This window comes from Ruditapes philippinarum, unplaced genomic scaffold, assembly GCF_026571515.1.
Source record: "Ruditapes philippinarum isolate M1 unplaced genomic scaffold, ASM2657151v2 ctg2067_1_1_1_1, whole genome shotgun sequence".
NCBI classification, from domain to species: Eukaryota; Metazoa; Mollusca; class Bivalvia; order Venerida; family Veneridae; genus Ruditapes; species Ruditapes philippinarum.
This window is the reverse complement of record NW_026865796.1, coordinates 1-17,643: the sequence shown is the minus strand read 5'-3', so window position 1 is coordinate 17,643 and position 17,643 is coordinate 1. Positions and strand designations below refer to the sequence as shown.

Below are 17,643 nucleotides of genomic sequence, written 5' to 3'. Positions count from 1 at the left end.
CGCACGCACCATCACACACGCACGCACGCATCCACGTCACGCACGTCACCTCTGTGCCACCATAGTCCTTACATAAATCTCCTTTTAGATAAAAATTAAATTCTACATACTGTCGATAACAACGTGTGAATCCACCATTGGGTTTCATATCAGCCACTGACTTTCAAGGTAACCATTAATTTTGTATAGCAACTATTGACTTCTTAAGTAACTCTTGGTTTCCCCTAGCAATAGCAACCAGAAATGTTTTTGCATACGCTCTATATCGACATTGACTATCCTTCATATAATGTATTCGCGATTAATTTAACACGTTTAACCTTGTCCTACTACTGATAAACAGTATCGAAATACAGATACAGCCTTTTATACTCGTGTAAGTTTCAAACAATAATATCTACATAATCATATGATTATCTACCTGAGATTGCTACGTCGTTCCACATACAATAGTATAAAAATACATGTACATGTAGTATAAATTGAATGATTAGATATCAATTCTACATGTACATAGCACTTTTGTAGGTCATTTCTGCTTTATCTTGATAAACTCGCACACGTTACAGTCATTTTATGAGCGCTTTAAAGGTCTCCTAATTTTAAATATGCCAGTGATGTTGAAAAACATTTTAATACTGTGCACAAAACGTTTTGTTCAAACGAAACTAAATGTAACAGGTAACGGTAATGGTGTATGTAACAGTGAACATATAGTGATTGGAATTCTCTTATTTTTGGTTCTTATTCTTGGAGTTCTGGTGTCTATAATTGGATATATTCTTATGCAGGAAAACAACAACACCTTGCCACTTCTGTCAGATATGACTATGAATACATTATCTGTCTATTGTGAAGATCTTTCATTAAGTCCAGATGACGATTTCGACACTTTTGAAGCGAAGAAAGGTGGAATGAAAGTTTCCCTTGACAACAGACAAAATTATATTTGTAGTGAAAGAAATTTAACTTTTTTTGTACAAAAGGTCAGTAGACTTTGATCAGTAAATATTCAACAGTTTATTCGCCAGGCAGAACTCTTTTGAGTTTATACGAAATGTGTTTCTGCTAAACAATATCTTGCAATGTCAACACCCCTTTCTTTATAGGGTTTTAAAACCGAAAATAATGCCAGTATTATTGCAGAAATATTTGGCTAGAAAGTAATTTATTTCCACAAAAACACCTGTGCAAAAATATTTATACCATATTATGAAGAATACATGTCGCATATTATGTGTTATGTGTTATGATTTGAGACGTGCTTCTGTGTTCATTTAAAACGTTAGACACATGTAATTGTTAATTATGGTCAAATACTGGCCGTATTTGGTTTTCAGTGTTACAGATGACTTTCATTTTGTAGCATAAAGATAATATTCAATGAACAATTAAGAGCTCGTACATTTTATTGGCCATTAACATAATTTCCACATATTTTTTAAACGAGAATACCGGCCGAAGTACCTAAACATTTTATAAACGTCACCAATCAAAAACGTACTTAAATAACGCAATAATTTGATTTGTTTTGTTTGAAAACGAAATCGTCTTTTGAACTAAAAGAGATTATATCGTTTCCTCATATACCACAAACTTAGTTAGTTAATTGTCTTTTATAGATATGCATATTATTATGAGTTATCTAATTATCTCACATAGATTGTTGAAAGGCAGCTGAGACTTCGGCAGTCAAAAGGTACGTAAAATATTCAAGGTTCCATGCAGCAAATATAGTTTACACAAGTTGCTAACTGGATACAGTATGTCAATGCAATCTATTTTACTATGCTGTCCAGAGACGTTCAACGCTTCATAACATTTCTTAATGTCCATTTTTATTTAAAAGTCACAGGGTAACGCCTGATTAGAATCTTGGATTAGCGTTTTGAAGCTCAAATGACTGGGCTAAAATTTTATTCCTTGTGAGTGAATAGTTGTATACCGTGTTATACGAGGGGTGATCCAAAAATTTGTGGACACCCTGCATAAAACAGAAAGTAATAAAGCAAATCACATGAATTTCTAATATCTTATTAAGTGAGCATATGTCGGCAAATTCTCAAAATATTGTAAAGATTGTACAAGGAGTAACGATTCTGCACCAGTTTATATACATAGACATGACAAAACGCGGCGCAGCTCACGACGTCACAAACGACGTTATGATATCATAGGAAGTAATCTACGTTACCGTTTTGCTTTATAACTTTTCAAAGTATTCCCCTTTAACCCGCACACATTTTTCATGGCGGCGGACCCAGTCTCTAAATGTACTCGCATACAATTCCTAGCTGAATGATGACAGTATGCATTGGGTGACTCCTCTCAACTCGTCCAGATTGTCAAAACGTCTCCCTCTCAACTCTTTCTTTAACCTGGGAAACAAGGCGAAGTCACACGGGGAAAGATCAGGCGAATATGGGAAAATTGGCGATGCCACTTATAAACTAGAGAACGACACACTGAAGGTTTATTTGTCACACTTTCGATCATTGTTTTTGTCTCGCCAGGCGTCTTTCCAAGATTTACACAGAACTGTATAACTGTCCGAAGTTTTGCTGGATCCGTGACGTCCATTTTTGATAAAGCTGTTTTTAGCACCTGTTCTTTAAAGCACGAGCGTAAAATAACCGCAACTTCAAAATGTCTTCTGATACTGACAGAACGATGTCATACACATCAAAACACCGTTATTATAACGTTTCCCGCAATTTCTTTGTTTGTACAGGTTTTAAATGTGTTTAAATGAGATGAAAACGTTTAGATCACAGAGAAAAAGTAAGCTGCGCCGCGATTTTGATACTTTATGTTTTGATGTTGTCATATATAGATAAAAAATGCAATTGGCGTTTTAAAATTTGGTCAATTTATTAAAAAAGCATTGATAAATTATGTCCAAAGAGTTTACCTCGGTAGGACGTCACCTTATGGAGATACACACATTGTCCACGAATTTTTGGATCAACCCTCGTACTACTCCTCTGTATTTTAAAGAATAAAGTGAATTGACTCCACCGCACAGGGTAGTCCAATGCGTATGATACCTTTGTCAAAAAAGGTTTACCTATTTGTTAGGATATGTAAGCGCTACCCTGAATCATGTTACATTTGGTCAAAATGTCGTAAATGACGTCTGCTTACGTTTCCACATGACTGAAATTTGAGAAATATTCAAGCTGTTCTAAGAACAAATCAACTGCACCATGAAAATAAACGAAAATATTACGAGAAGTATATGATCGATCATTGAAATACGCCCAGAAAATAAATCTGACGAATAACGAGTGACACCAAAAATGATGGTTCAGACAATGTTTTATTTGTAACATAGAACATTGTTAAACTTGATATATATTTTACCGTCCCGCAGCTTTACCGAGTGGGTAATCCGGCTATCTTCACACTTCATTCTTATATATGAATATATGAGAATAATTACTATACCGGGACACATATATCAATTACTGGTTCTATTGAGGGCTATGAGCGTAAACCATTTTAAAAACACGTTTCAATAATAGAAACGGGTTATTGAAAGTATTTAAGTATAAATCTATATTTTTATAAGTTATTGTCAAAGATAAATACTATTTATGGCAATAACGTTTTTCTGAAAATGAAATAAAAGTATAATAATAAATGCCCATGCGTCTTGTTAACCGATATTTATTAATGTATCTGTCCTTCCTTTGCGAACTTTTGTATCATTGAAACCATATGTTACAACTTTATTTTATAAATATGTCAAGGTTTGGACAGTGAAAGGTACCTCTCGTGTGGAAACCAAAGTTTACAGCGGGCATCCGGTGACCTTACTGTGTACTTTTCTGGAATATCCCATCATCAAACATATAAAGGTAATACAACAATATCAGAGTTCTTATTTTAACTGCATTATCATCATGAAAATTATATGAGTTTACAGTCTTTGACGGAATAGATCATCTTTATAGGGTTAACGCACGTTTTTTTGTGTTATAACGTCTGCAGAGTCCCGAGGAATGGTTGGTGAGTTCCATGGGACTCTGCAGACTTTATAACACGAAATAAACGTGCGTTGACGCTATCATAACATAAATTTTTAAAAAAAATTCATGATGTATATTTTATTCAAAACACATACATTAAATCCTTGTGCTTGGACGGTATTTATCCAATTCTTCATGTTTTACGTATGCGTTTTTTTCCGCGGCCAACTACTTGGGAAATTCAAATGCTCAGACCGTTCGAAAATTCGAATTTTAATTGATTAAACAAAGCTTATCATTGAAGATTTATTAACTCAAGAAAAAAGACAACCTTAAATGAATGTCCAAGATGAAACATGACACTCAGAAATTTTTAGAATGATTTCAGATTGACGGTGGAAAAAAGATCAGTGACATCATAGTCGTTTTTTTCCAAGCTCACATGTTTATAAAAGAATATTAGGCACTAAACTTTATTCTCTCAAAGAAATATAAATAACATTTATCAATATTAACATCAATAAAACAACATTTTGTCATATTCATTTTGTGTTATCTTGTTCTGTAAGTTAATTTGAGGGTTAAACTGAATGACATTTATTTGTTTACATTGACAACTGTCCGTTTCTTAAGAAGGGCGAAAACCAAGATAAACGGTGATGTCTATACGCCGTATATCCGGCATAGTTACTTGAATGCTGCTCGCCGTTATGCGACTGAGGCCTTCGAATCAATAATTTCAATATAACACTTTGGCCAACAGGCCAAATCGTCACTTTTTGTTTGTTCACTTGGCCCTATAATTATTGCGCATAGGTAAAACCGGGCTATAAGAGCGCGTGACTATGTTAACGCATGGTTTTGGTCCCGTTATAACATGGGCAAAAGAGGGAAAAATAGCCGATTTTATGCTATAATAGAATTTAATATATGAATAACGTTATAACACTTACGTTACAGAATCTGGTTTAGACGTGAAAATACACTGGGACAAACACGAGAAACATTCATTCACCGATAAACAAAGGTATGATAAGAATTCCTGAAGGTCAGACATACTTTGTCTATGCGTCTGTTCATTTCAACATATCCGGAGAAGGTGAAGGAGCTAAATGTAATACATATAAAAGACGGTTTTTTGCGTTACGACTTTGTAGAAAAGTACAAAACTATGAACAAACTCTCTTATATAACTCGAAAAAATTTAGCAAGAATGCTACTGATGTAATATCTAGTGTACATGTAACAGGACTTCTTCATCTTAATAGAAACGACAGCATATATGTCAAAGTTTCGAATGCAAATCAGTTAATTCTGAATTCTAGAGGAAATACATTTGGGGTCTATCCAATTTAATATTCATTAAAGGATAGAATATTACGTAATGAAACTTTTTACTGATGTTGTAGTAACTGGATGTAAACCAACTTTTTCTTTACCTGAATTTTTTAACTAATTGGTTGAAACATGCATTATGACTTGTATATTTATTCTCTATTAGCAGAGTTTAATTTTTGGACAGCCATTTATTTATTCGTACACATTGCACATCAAAAATACACAACCTTCACTTAATTACAGTTAATTTATGTTAAATAATTCAATTATTTCAATTGCAATTCTTAAAAACATATTTCAAATGTTTGTTTTTGTTTACTGAAATTCCTATAGATCACTTCATCAACAATAACTTGTAATATTAACATGTTTAAGCAAAATATTATTTGCGCAACATTTAAATCGAATAGTGCGACTTACTCTCAAAATGTTCTTTTGTTTTTGAATAATCCTGTTTACATCAAGCTGTAAGCATAATGATACATTACAAAACAGGTCCAAGGGTTTTCGTTTAAATTAACAAAATATATAACTATGAAAAAAAAAAATTACAATGCCAAGTATAATATTCCTTCACACTTTTTCAATTACCAGATTGTGGAAGTAAATTTGAATTGATATAGCCCAAAATATACCAGAAAATCGTTCAGAATTCACATTTTAGAACTTCTGTAATTCAGAGGTATTAATTACATAATTAGGGAAGGAGAAGTTTCGGGACCCTGAAATGTTTTCGGAATTTAAAAGTTTTCAAATTTTAGAAGTTGTTATGATGTTTACCTTTAACCCTATCATATAGAAATATACCGATGAAAATAGGCGTTTCTTTCTTTTGGAAGGAAATATACTATCTGTCATGTTTTTTGCTTTAACTCAGACGTCTTCCTTATCACCTAGTATTTACTATTTTCCATTTACTCATTGCAAACGCTGCATACAAACATCGACTTCAGCGAAAAGGTTTTAGTTTTGTTCTCTGAACAAGAACTGTGACATATTTATTGGCGTCGAAGCGCGACAACAATCAGATTTTATGAAAGGACAATTGCAACTTCTCGGGCCTTTAAGTCGGCCATAATAGCCGATCATTCCGATTGGTATGAGGGTGTTTGATTATAAAAAAATTGTCGCGATGCGTATGTACAATGAATAGTGAACTGGAGAATTTCGTCACGATTTTGTGATTGGTGCGGCCAATTTGATTGGTTTTAGGTAGAACCTAGGGGAGTACGGGGTCATGCTCCCCCGGAAATTTTTTTATTCTAGGATGCTCTCAGGGGCATTTTCCCGTATATCTTGCACAGTTTACAGCTTGCCGCTAGTACATTTTATAGTAATATGTCAACGATTTTTTTTTACAGATTTAAGTGCGTCGTAAGTTTTAAGGGTGAAATTTAAGGTTCGCATGACGGACGGACAGTTGTACATATGCAATTGATATTTGGCAAATGAAAAATAAACAATAACTGATGTTATTATAATTCTTTAGATGCATTATTATCTGATGATTATAAATAAACAAAAAAGTACGTGGCTTATTGTTTAGCATAAATCACACAATGGTATAAGCTTAAAGGAATAGGAATGGATGGATTGATGTCTGTCTAATATAAATATTCATCATTTAAAAAGAGGTACCATGACAGTTTTTCTGTTGACATCAACCCTATAAGTGAGAAATTCGTGTTTGAAGACACTATTTTTTTACTTGAGAAATAAGTTCATGGGCGCCGCCATTTTGGCGTTCTGTCATTCTCGCGAGACAGACGAGACCGCGATTGTGACGTGTTACACCCACTTCCGGTATAGGTGTACACGCTGGTACAGCTAAAATATATCTTGATAAAGAACTCATTAATCTTATTGCGTACATTATATTTTATTTATGAAAACATCATATGGAACTGAATTGCTTTAATTAATTAATTGAAGACGCCTCGACATTAATTATCATTTGTCCGATTTTCAAGCTTGCTGATGATCCCACCACATGATTCAAGCAATGACTGCTTAATTTTCAAAGATAAACCATCAATTTAATTTGGGTACTATGAGAAACTTCTTCAATTGACGATATATCTTTTTATTTTGTACTTAATTTTCGCTAGACAAGCTGTCCGAATAGGGTACATCGCCGGTATGAATCTTTTTTTCAGCGTAAAATATCAACTAAATCCAATATGCAGAGATCTGTCGAGGACGTGATTTTCCGCCATTGACGCTAAAAATGAGAATGGCACAGAAAATCGGCAGCCAGACTAATATCGTATGCTAACAAAACTGTCAGTTAGGTTTCTTAGGCACCTAGTCAAAACTGGTACCAACAGCAACAGGTTGCCCATTCCCCTGTAATTACGCATATTCTCGGGTTTATTCAGTTCCCTATAGCTTTTTTCCACGTTATCTACTTACTCAATCCCTTTCCAACACAGATACGCATTTCTACTACCGTAAATTTAATCCAATAAAAAAAACATGAATCTACTTAATATTTAAAATGATTATTGGTAACTGAAAAAAAATGTGTTGCTATTTTATGAAATGCTGTAATTTACAGTATAATTTGAGAGGTGTGGAACTTAATTCCCCCTAAGGTCATTCAGTTCACTGATGAAGCGTAACAAAAAAGATGTCTATTTCGTCATTAGAATATTTGACAAGGGTGATTAACCAATCAGGGCAACATGCATGATCAAAAGGTCTGTCGGCACAGAGGCATACAAGGAGCAATAAAAACCGTCAGTACACAGTGTGACAGGAACATTTGGTGTAAATTAGGAACAATTAAAATGGACAATGCACAGTATATTAGACATAAGTAGTAAGAACCAGCAATTGTGTGAATAAATTATGCAAATTAGATTGAGCATCCAATAAAAATGTTTTGCCTGCAGTTAATATTAGGCTACGATTACGATGCGCAGCATCATACGTTGACAGACATGTTAACAATTTACTTTTCAAAAGAGTTGCTTATATTTTTGAAATGTGTACATCAATTATAACATATGTTCACAACTTTTAATTTAAAAGACAGAATCAAACTGAAAACATTTAATTACATGTACTATTAAGAACACGTTTTAGTAGGATTTTTATAATAATGATAATTATCGCTGTTCAATAAATAACAGCCAATTATTCGTTGGTGCGTTTGTTTATTTAATTGCATTATTTGATTGTGAAACTTTGTTAAATTATAACATGCGTATTTATTAAATCTGTGAAATATTGTTTAATTACATTAAGATGAGACTTTAATGAACATAGCATTGTTTGGAGTAACGGGCATCACTGGCCTGAAGTGCTGCGACCGGTAGACTTTGATTTTTTATTTATTTCTTTATTTCTTTATTTTTTTTTGATATTGTTACGTATTTTGAACCATAAAAAATCTCCCCTACACCTCCTGTGAAAATTAAATTGTCTGGTCAATACTTTATTATATTATTATTTCGCAACGATTCAACTAGATTTATCATAAATCTTAAGATGTGGGGGAAATGACATCACGCGCACCTGTTTTTTACGGCCAATACACAAACATGGCCGCGCCTACTGATTTGTAGAAATCGGTGATTTAGCGATTTAAATTTTGTTTGTCATTCGTTTAATATTCTTATTTGGCGACAGAAAACTTTGCAGATTTATTATTTATAGTATTCTTTTTCTGAAATCAAGTTTTTATTCTAACCTTGTCTTTCCCTTTAATAACAATCGATGACATGATGGAGGAATAGTACATAACGAGTCAACAATAACCACTTCTTGTTCAGCAGTAACTTGTGTTTTGTTAACAATAATCTTACACAACACAGAGTCTCATTTTATGTAAATTTTCCAGAAACACGTAGTTCTCTGGTAGTAATGAACTCATCGGCAATTACACGTAAGTTGAATGGATCTGTCCAGTTAACACCATTAGATTATTCAAACGTACTTGAGACATTGTCGATCTCAGGTATGTCTTAATTCTTCTGAACGGCGAGAATGTCATTTCACTGGTAGCATTAGTAGCAGGCATAACTAGCAAAATCCTTAACAACACAACGACCTCAGAGAACAGTGCTCGTTCTAGCACCGACTGTTCTGACGCAAATTTCAAAACGTCAGGTAGAGTAACAGTACTATTTTCTGATTTGTCAAAATATGAACGTAACAGCTGAAGCTGCGCATCTAAGATGTCTCGGTTAATATCGTTACCACAGAACCAAGTTCTCTAGTAGGCTTGGTCTTCAAAGGTTGTGCGGCCTTTATAAGTAAATTCTCCACGTACGTTTGAAGTACGTGATATCCCGGTTGGTCAAATCTCTCTTTAACACTGGCGGTGGCAAGATTGACACCGACACCGACGCGATCACTCTCACTTTGAAGTTTAATCCATAAAGAATCAAAACTGTCGTCTGATCTCATGTCTATCAAACTATCTAAAGTCCGCTGCGCTAGCCGCTGGCCCTCGGATGCTGACAATGAAACTTGTTGAGGAGATTTGCTTAGGGTGTCCGTCAATGCTAGGATGTCGTGTGCGAGCACTACACCGAAAAACTACTCGAACTTGACTTCGTATGACCCCTACATATATCTGGTCAATTTAGTGTGTCCAGTTGTTTCTTCGCGTCATGTTTGTATATTACCGCGCATTGCATAAGGGGTCAGTTATGTGCCAAATTGCTAATCAGCTATGCGTGTTTTTTTTTTTAAATTCATTTTTGGCCAAAACATTGGCCGGACCATCGACGACGGCCTTGCATTTTCAAATAAAATAATCTTTTTCCGTTAACTAATTGCGCTCTTTGTTTTTTTGTATTAATTCTTTTGTAGTACTCAGTGCGTTATTATGGTATGTTATTGTTGTACATCTATCCGAAAGCTGTAAATAGAAAGATGACCTTAACATTGTGGAGGTCCGAAAATCTTTTTATAGAGGGATGTACTATTCGCCGGTCTCCTATCGGTAATTCCTGGCCTCTCCCGGTCTATTTTGACCGGAATTTACTAGAGACCGGCGAATAGTATCACACGTTTATTTCCGGTCTCTCACGGTTTGGGAGTAAATGTTTGATATCGTTACAGATAAATAAGTTTTTTTCCCAAAATGAATGTTAATCACTTAGTTTGGTTACAATAATTAATAAACACAGATCAACTCTCAAATTAATTTATTATTATTATACATAAACATACAATTCGAAGAAAAAAACAACAACAATAGCATGTTTCATTTTTATTTGTTTTGGTCGTCAGACCAAACAAATAATGGTAGAGAAATTGCAGACCCTGGTGCTGTTAATTGCAAATGCCGAAAGTAGTCCACTATTTTGAAGCGGTTACTTCCCTTCATATTTACATTAACGCCGAAAAATTAAGTGGAGATCACTGCGTAAAGATTGTCAAATGACTGGCGAATTAATTTTCGTAACGAAAAAATAGTTCCCGATTGGTCGAATATTTCTAATATTGTGTTATTCTTATAGATATGCATGCTTATATTCAGCTCCTTGATTATTTACTTCAGTGTTACCGTGAACAAAATACATCGAAATTAATAAGGGTTACAAACTCTTATTAAGAATGATATTGTATTCTTCAGGCTGATATCTCATAACTCCCCGTGGTCGAGGGGTTACACACTCGCTTCTTTAGAAGCGAGAGGTCCGGATTTCAAATCCCAGTTCAGGCTACACATGTTTTTTTTCTTCAGTGTTGCAATTAGGTTTTTGGTGTTAGAATTAGACGTGAAAATACACTGGGACAAACACGAGAAACATTCATTCACCGATAAACAAAGGTATGATAAGAATTCCTGAAGGTCAGACATACTTTGTCTATGCGTCTGTTCATTTCAACATATCCGGAGAAGGTGAAGGAGCTAAATGTAATACATATAAAAGACGGTTTTTTGCGTTACGACTTTGGTAGAAAAGTACAAAACTATGAACAAAACTCTCTTATATAAACTCGAAAAAATTTAGCAAGAATGCTACTGATGTAATATCTAGTGTACATGTAACAGGACTTCTTACATCTTAATAGAAACGACAGCATATATGTCAAAGTTTCGAAATGCAAATCAGTTAATTCTGAATTCTAGAGGAAAATACATTTGGGGTCTATCCAATTTTAATATTCATTTAAAGGATAGAATATATAGTAATGAAACTTTTTACTGATGTTGTAGTAACTGGATGTAAACCAACATTTTCTTTACCTGAATTTTTTAACTAATTGGTTGAAACATGCATTATGACTTGTATGGTGTTATTCTTTATTTAGCAGAGTTTAATTTTTTGGACAGCCATTTATTTATTCGTACACATTGCACATTCAAAAATACACAACCTTCACTTAATTACAGTTAAACTTTATGTTAAATAATTCAATTATTTCAATTGCAATTTTTAAAAAACATATTTCAAATGTTTGTTTTTGTTTACTGAAATTCCTATAGATCACTTCATCAACAATAACTTGTAATATTAACATGTTTAAGCAAAATAATTATTTGCGCAACATTTAAACCGAATAAGTGCGACGTACTCTCAAAATGTTCTTTTTTTTTTGATAATCCTGTTTATATCAAGCTGTAAGCATAATGATACATTGCAAAACAGGTCCCAAGGGTTCTCGTTTAAATTAACAAAATATATAACTATGAAAAAATCACTCACATTATAATTAAAATTTTTACAATGTCAAGTATAATATTCCTTCACACTTTTTTTCAATTACCCGGATTGTGGAAGTAAATTTTTAAATTGATATAGCCCAAAATATACCAGGAAATCGTTCGGAATTCAGAATTTAGAACTTCCGTAATTCAGAGGTATTAATTACATAAAAAGGGAAGGAGAAGTTTCGGGACCCTGAAATGTTTTCGGAATTCAAAAAGTTTATTACAGAATTTTAGAAGTTGTTACACTGTACATGATGTTTACCTTTAACCCTATCATATAGAAATATACCACATGTATAAAAGTAATTTTCTTTCGGATGAAAATAGGCGATTCTTTCTTTTGGAAGGAAATATACTATTTGTCAGTTTTTTTTGCTTTAGCTCAGACGTTTTCCTAATCACGTAGTATTTACTATTTTTCCATTTACTTGTTAAAAACGCTACATACAAACAGAGACTTCAGCGAAATGGTTTTATAGCATTGCTAGACCTGTTCTCTGAAGCCAATCCCGTATCGAAAGTCAACAAGCACTGTGACATATTTATTGGCGTCCGCGCCGAAGCGCGACGCCCCTTATGGAATGAGAAAGGACAATTGCAACTTCTCGGGCTTTGAGTCGGTCATAATAGCCGATCATTCCGATTGGTATGAGGGTGTTTGATTATAAACATAAAGAAATGTCGCGATATGTACAATGAATAGCGAACTGGAGAATTTCGCAATGCAAACATTTTCAAATAAAATAATCTTTTCTGTCAACTAATTGCACTCTGGGATTTTTTTTATTAATTCTTTTGTAGTACACAGTGGGTTATTATGGTATGTTATTATATTACATCTATCCGAAAGCTGTAAATAGAAAGATGACCTTTACATTGTGAAAGTCCTAAAATCTTTTTTATAGAGGGATGTACTATTCGCCGGTCTCCTATCGGTAATTCCCGGTCTTTCCGGTCTATTTTGACCGGAATTTACTAGAGACCGGCGAATAGTATCACACGTTTATTGTCCGGTCTCTCCCGGTTTTGGAGTAAATGTTTGATATCGTTACAGATAAATAAGTTTTTTCCCAAAATGAATGTTTGTCACTTAGTTTGGTTACAATAATAAGTAAACAGAGATCAACTCTCAAATTTATTTTTTATTATTATACATAAACATACAATTCGAAAAAAAGCCAACAACAACAATAGCATGTTCATTTTATTTATATGAGATAAAAACAATACATATGTACAATTATTGAGTAAAAGGGACATTTTTATGGTATTTATATGTCACCATCAACTTTGAAACATTTTATTTAATTTGTTATTCGTGTTTAGTAAAGATGCTGAGGAATTATTCTAAGTTACAAATGAGATTTTATGAAAAATACAAATGTACCTGTACATGGTTTAGGAATAAACAATATAATATATTTAAAGAATAACAAAAATTTACTGACACTTTCTAGTTAAATTTTGACTTTTAAAATTTATTTTACAACGTTAATAGAAAAGTAGTAAACGTAAAACCCCAGTATTAAAATAGCACATAAAATACAAAAAAGAAAAAGAAAACAATATTCATAAAATATGAAAAAAAATATTAAAATAGATATTACAATTATTGTATAATAAAACAATTAACATGATCAACATGGTAATGTAACCAGTGTCATATTTTTACCAAGTGTGAACAGATACCTTAAGATACAGATACCTTCGCTAATAGCGATAACATAATGAAGGACAATACACAAGTGTGGTGTTGATCATGCGTTACACAAATGGATTATAAATTATTGTATATATCCGTTGATATTAATAATCACGATATAACATTTATGACCATAAAAAATAACAATTATAATATTATACTATATATGTATTTTATTATTTCCAAAATGTAGAAGGACTATTGGTTTTGTTTGATCTAAAGAAAATACCACATGAACTCTAAATTCTATCAAATCACCAATATTAATGATAATATAAAAAAAGCCCCTATATAGTACAAATAAACTTATACCATATGTGGAGTATATTTTGAATATCATTGACCTGTATAGTTAGGATATTATCGTTAATATTGATAAAATTTCAAAGTCCTGTGGAAAAAACAAGTAATATTCTAATCTCTAGCATGTCTATCAAAGTTCATGATGAACAATTTCTTTCGTCCGCTCATTCATAAGTGATATACAATTTTGGTAAAAACCAAGTAACCATTGAAAAGTTTATGAGAATATCTTGTCATCATATGTTCATCTTCCTATGCTGCATTTCTTGCTTGGACGCCCTTTGATGCTTTGCATCAATGCTTTTCTTGTGTCATGCTGTAATTCAATAAATTTGCATTATCTGGACAAAAGCTATTTCAATACAGGTAGTTAGATATAATTATGTTGTACTCTTCTATCTATATTTTTTAACAAAGAAGGCTAGATTGATGAAATAATGCCTCAAAGTTTATCAGTGCGTTTACATTTTATAAAATTCGCCGCCATTGCTGCCCTAATCATCACGTGACTTGCTAGAATTTAGGTTCGGATACCTTTGCATGACCTGTGCCATTTTTGTATTTTCTCATCGCAGATTAGGAAATTCAATGCCGACATTCAATCTCTGGCACAGAATTTAACGACAAACCTAACAACAAGTAGTTCTCAAAACAGCTTAAAACTAGCTATGTAAAAGAAAGAAATAATTTTATTTTGTTACAAGTATCCAACAAATAACAACGCATAGTAGCGTTGGCTTATAGAATTGTCAACAAATGCACAATCACAAAATACGCGGATGAATATCATTTTAATCAATGAAAATGCTATTTTTAGCGATGTCGATACCGAATATTCAGAGCGTAGTACACAAATAAATATGACTGTCGAAAAGTGGAATATATACATGTCGGACTGTTTTGGCGAGATTTTCGCTAAATTATTTACATCAGTGTTAAACAACAGGTTTATCGTGAACAAAATACCTCGAAATTAAATAAGGATTACAAACTCGAAATGGAAATTCTTAATTTAGAATTATGTGATTATATTCAAGCTTTCTTCATAATACTTCCTTGTAGTGCTAGTTTAAGGTGTGAGAGGTCTGGAGTTCAAATCCCAGTCGAGGCAACTTATTTTTTTTTAAATTTTATTTTAAGGGTATTTTTAAGGAAATAGCAACGATATGCAAGGATAAAGTGTGGCTGTCATAAAAAATGAACATCATGTATCAAAATGTTATAGTAAAAAATCTAAACGCAGTCGTTGCATCTCGGTGCCCTGTAAACTTATACAGGAAAACACATGGCTTTGCAATTATGAATAACGGTGTATTTATTCAAATACAGACGTTGTACCAAAAACATGTTGGATTCATGCTGTTTTGAGTGATGATTCATGAATTTATTTTATTTAAAATTATACAGTACTAAAACAGTGTATTGTTCGTTACTAAAATAGATGCTAGAATTCCCAAAAGTTAAAGTCCCGCGAGATTTCATTTGAAAGCAGACTCCATATTGGTAAAAAATCTCCACATATTTCCCTATTAAATAGTTGAGTACAGGATGTAATTGAAGTTTCATTTAAGAAAAAATAAACATGAATTGATAAAAAAACTGATTTATCAAAGGTATTTTTTATTTGACCCAAATTTGATTATTAAGGGTGATTTTAATAGGTTTTTATGTACTGCACACATACTATAAAATTCTGGTAGCCTTTGCAAATATGGTTGACCAAACTTTACTGTCTCAACGTCAAAATAAAAGCGACATAAAAAGTTATGGAAGCCAGAACAAACACAAACGAAGCCTCCTCTGTATAGCACAGAGTGTTAAAATGTTCAAATACCTCCTGATGATAATGTTGTATCAAAACGAATGTCCAAATAGCTTCTTAATATCGTTCCATACCGCCCTTCGAAAGTTTATCATCCGTGAAAAATACAGAAAAGGGTTAAGCAATGAATTAAAAGTGCAAAATCTTGAAAATATTTCAGTAGTTTCTGCTGTTACATTTATATTATACTTTATATCGAGTGGGATAAAAATCAAAGATGGTAAAAATGTGATATTCAAAGCTAAAACTATGTATATAAATGTCTTTGTAGCATAATGAAATTCTTGCACCTGTCTTAAATGTAATTTTAAAGTAGCTTCGGACACCCCAGGTAAAGATGATTGTTCTTTTTTCGCTTTGGCTATTTCAAAAATACTCAGGAAAGTTAAAACATTTATGCATAACAAGAACAGAATACAGATCACAACTATTCCGGGCACGAATTGAGATTTATATTCATTTTGGCCGCTTCTGTTGATCTTGTCGCAAAATTCTTCGTAATTGAACCCAAATTGAATTACGACCACACAGGCGGACGCCAAAAGCGTAACGACGCTTAGTAGAATGTTGAGTGAAATCATGCAAACTGTCTTTCGTTTATTCCACGTGATTTTCTGTTTTGCAATTTTTCTGATGCCAATATATCTCTGTACACTTATTGAGCAACAATTCCCCAATGATAATGTTGTTGATATAGGGAATATAACGATACCCGTAATGCAAAAGGAATAATATACAGACGAGTGCATGTACGAAAGTAATGAGGCATGTAAAATATAGACGTGCCAATTCCAGATAAAATGTCAGTAAGGCACAGAAAGAGAAGTTGTTGCCAGAACCCGTCACTAGATACAAGTCTTTTATATCTGATCAAACATAAAAGAGAGAAACTGTTTATGATAATGATAACAGTACCCAAACTGAAGGAAATAACGCCAAATGCTTTTTCAAATTGCAGGTTTTGCGTCTGGCTACCATTTGTCGTTATGTATGAAGTGTTTGCTTCTGTCATTTCCGATATATTTTGTCCATCCATTGCAGCAGAGCCGAATAAGTCTATATCTGAAATTAATGAATCATACCATAATTATTTCCATAGATAAAGATAATTGTTTTATTAGTAAGTTATAGAACTTAAGGCGCTGGGAATCAACGTGTTAGAAGTAACAGTTTAACAAGAACAATAACCATGATATTCAAAACTGTTTAACATGTTGCTTTTTCCTAACAAATAGGAGGAGTGGGTAAAATGAAATGCAATATAAAGTATAGTTTCTTATTTAGCTTATTCTTATTCGTTGTTTGTGTCAACTATGCTATGCGTCAGAGGGTCTGCTGACGAATGATACCAAAATCAGGTGTGTAGTCAACAGATTAGGATTTTTATTCACATAAAACACATCTAACACGAGTAACTTAATGTAAAATATCGCTGGTAAACGCTCAGATAAAAAGGCTGAAATACGGGATTACATAAAGAAAATCTGCTATAAATGTTTAATACAAATGTATAATGATATCAGTAATGAAATATACATGTATAAGATAACTGTTTTGACGTAGATGCATACTTTCAAAAATAGAAATGTCAATTGAAGGCTGGTAGAAAAAGCTCAATAGTTAGTGACAAAAACATAAATAAAGTGGAGCTTATCATTGACAATGATGCCAAATTGTCACTTACCCAGACAGGCCATATCGCAGTGATATTGAAAGGGTTAACTTATACGTTTATAAAGTTATTGATTGAAACCCACTTGCTTACATCAGCCTAGAAGAAGGAGCGAGCTAAATGCACTCAAAAATTACTGAAAACATGTCTTTAATATGACAG

General features: G+C 33.1%; 1 protein-coding gene across 1 annotated transcript; it reads left to right on the top strand.

Moving 5' to 3' along the window:
* Nucleotides 1-544: 544 nt before the first annotated feature.
* Nucleotides 545-11,097, top strand: LOC132730368 (uncharacterized; the record flags this gene model as incomplete). The annotated part of the gene is made up of 5 exons (XM_060716275.1): nucleotides 545-986; nucleotides 1,663-1,699; nucleotides 3,753-3,860; nucleotides 4,932-4,998; nucleotides 10,900-11,097. Coding segments are annotated over exons 1-5 (788 nt in total), but the record flags the coding sequence as incomplete, so codon positions are not given.
* Nucleotides 11,098-17,643: the final 6,546 nt, after the last annotated feature.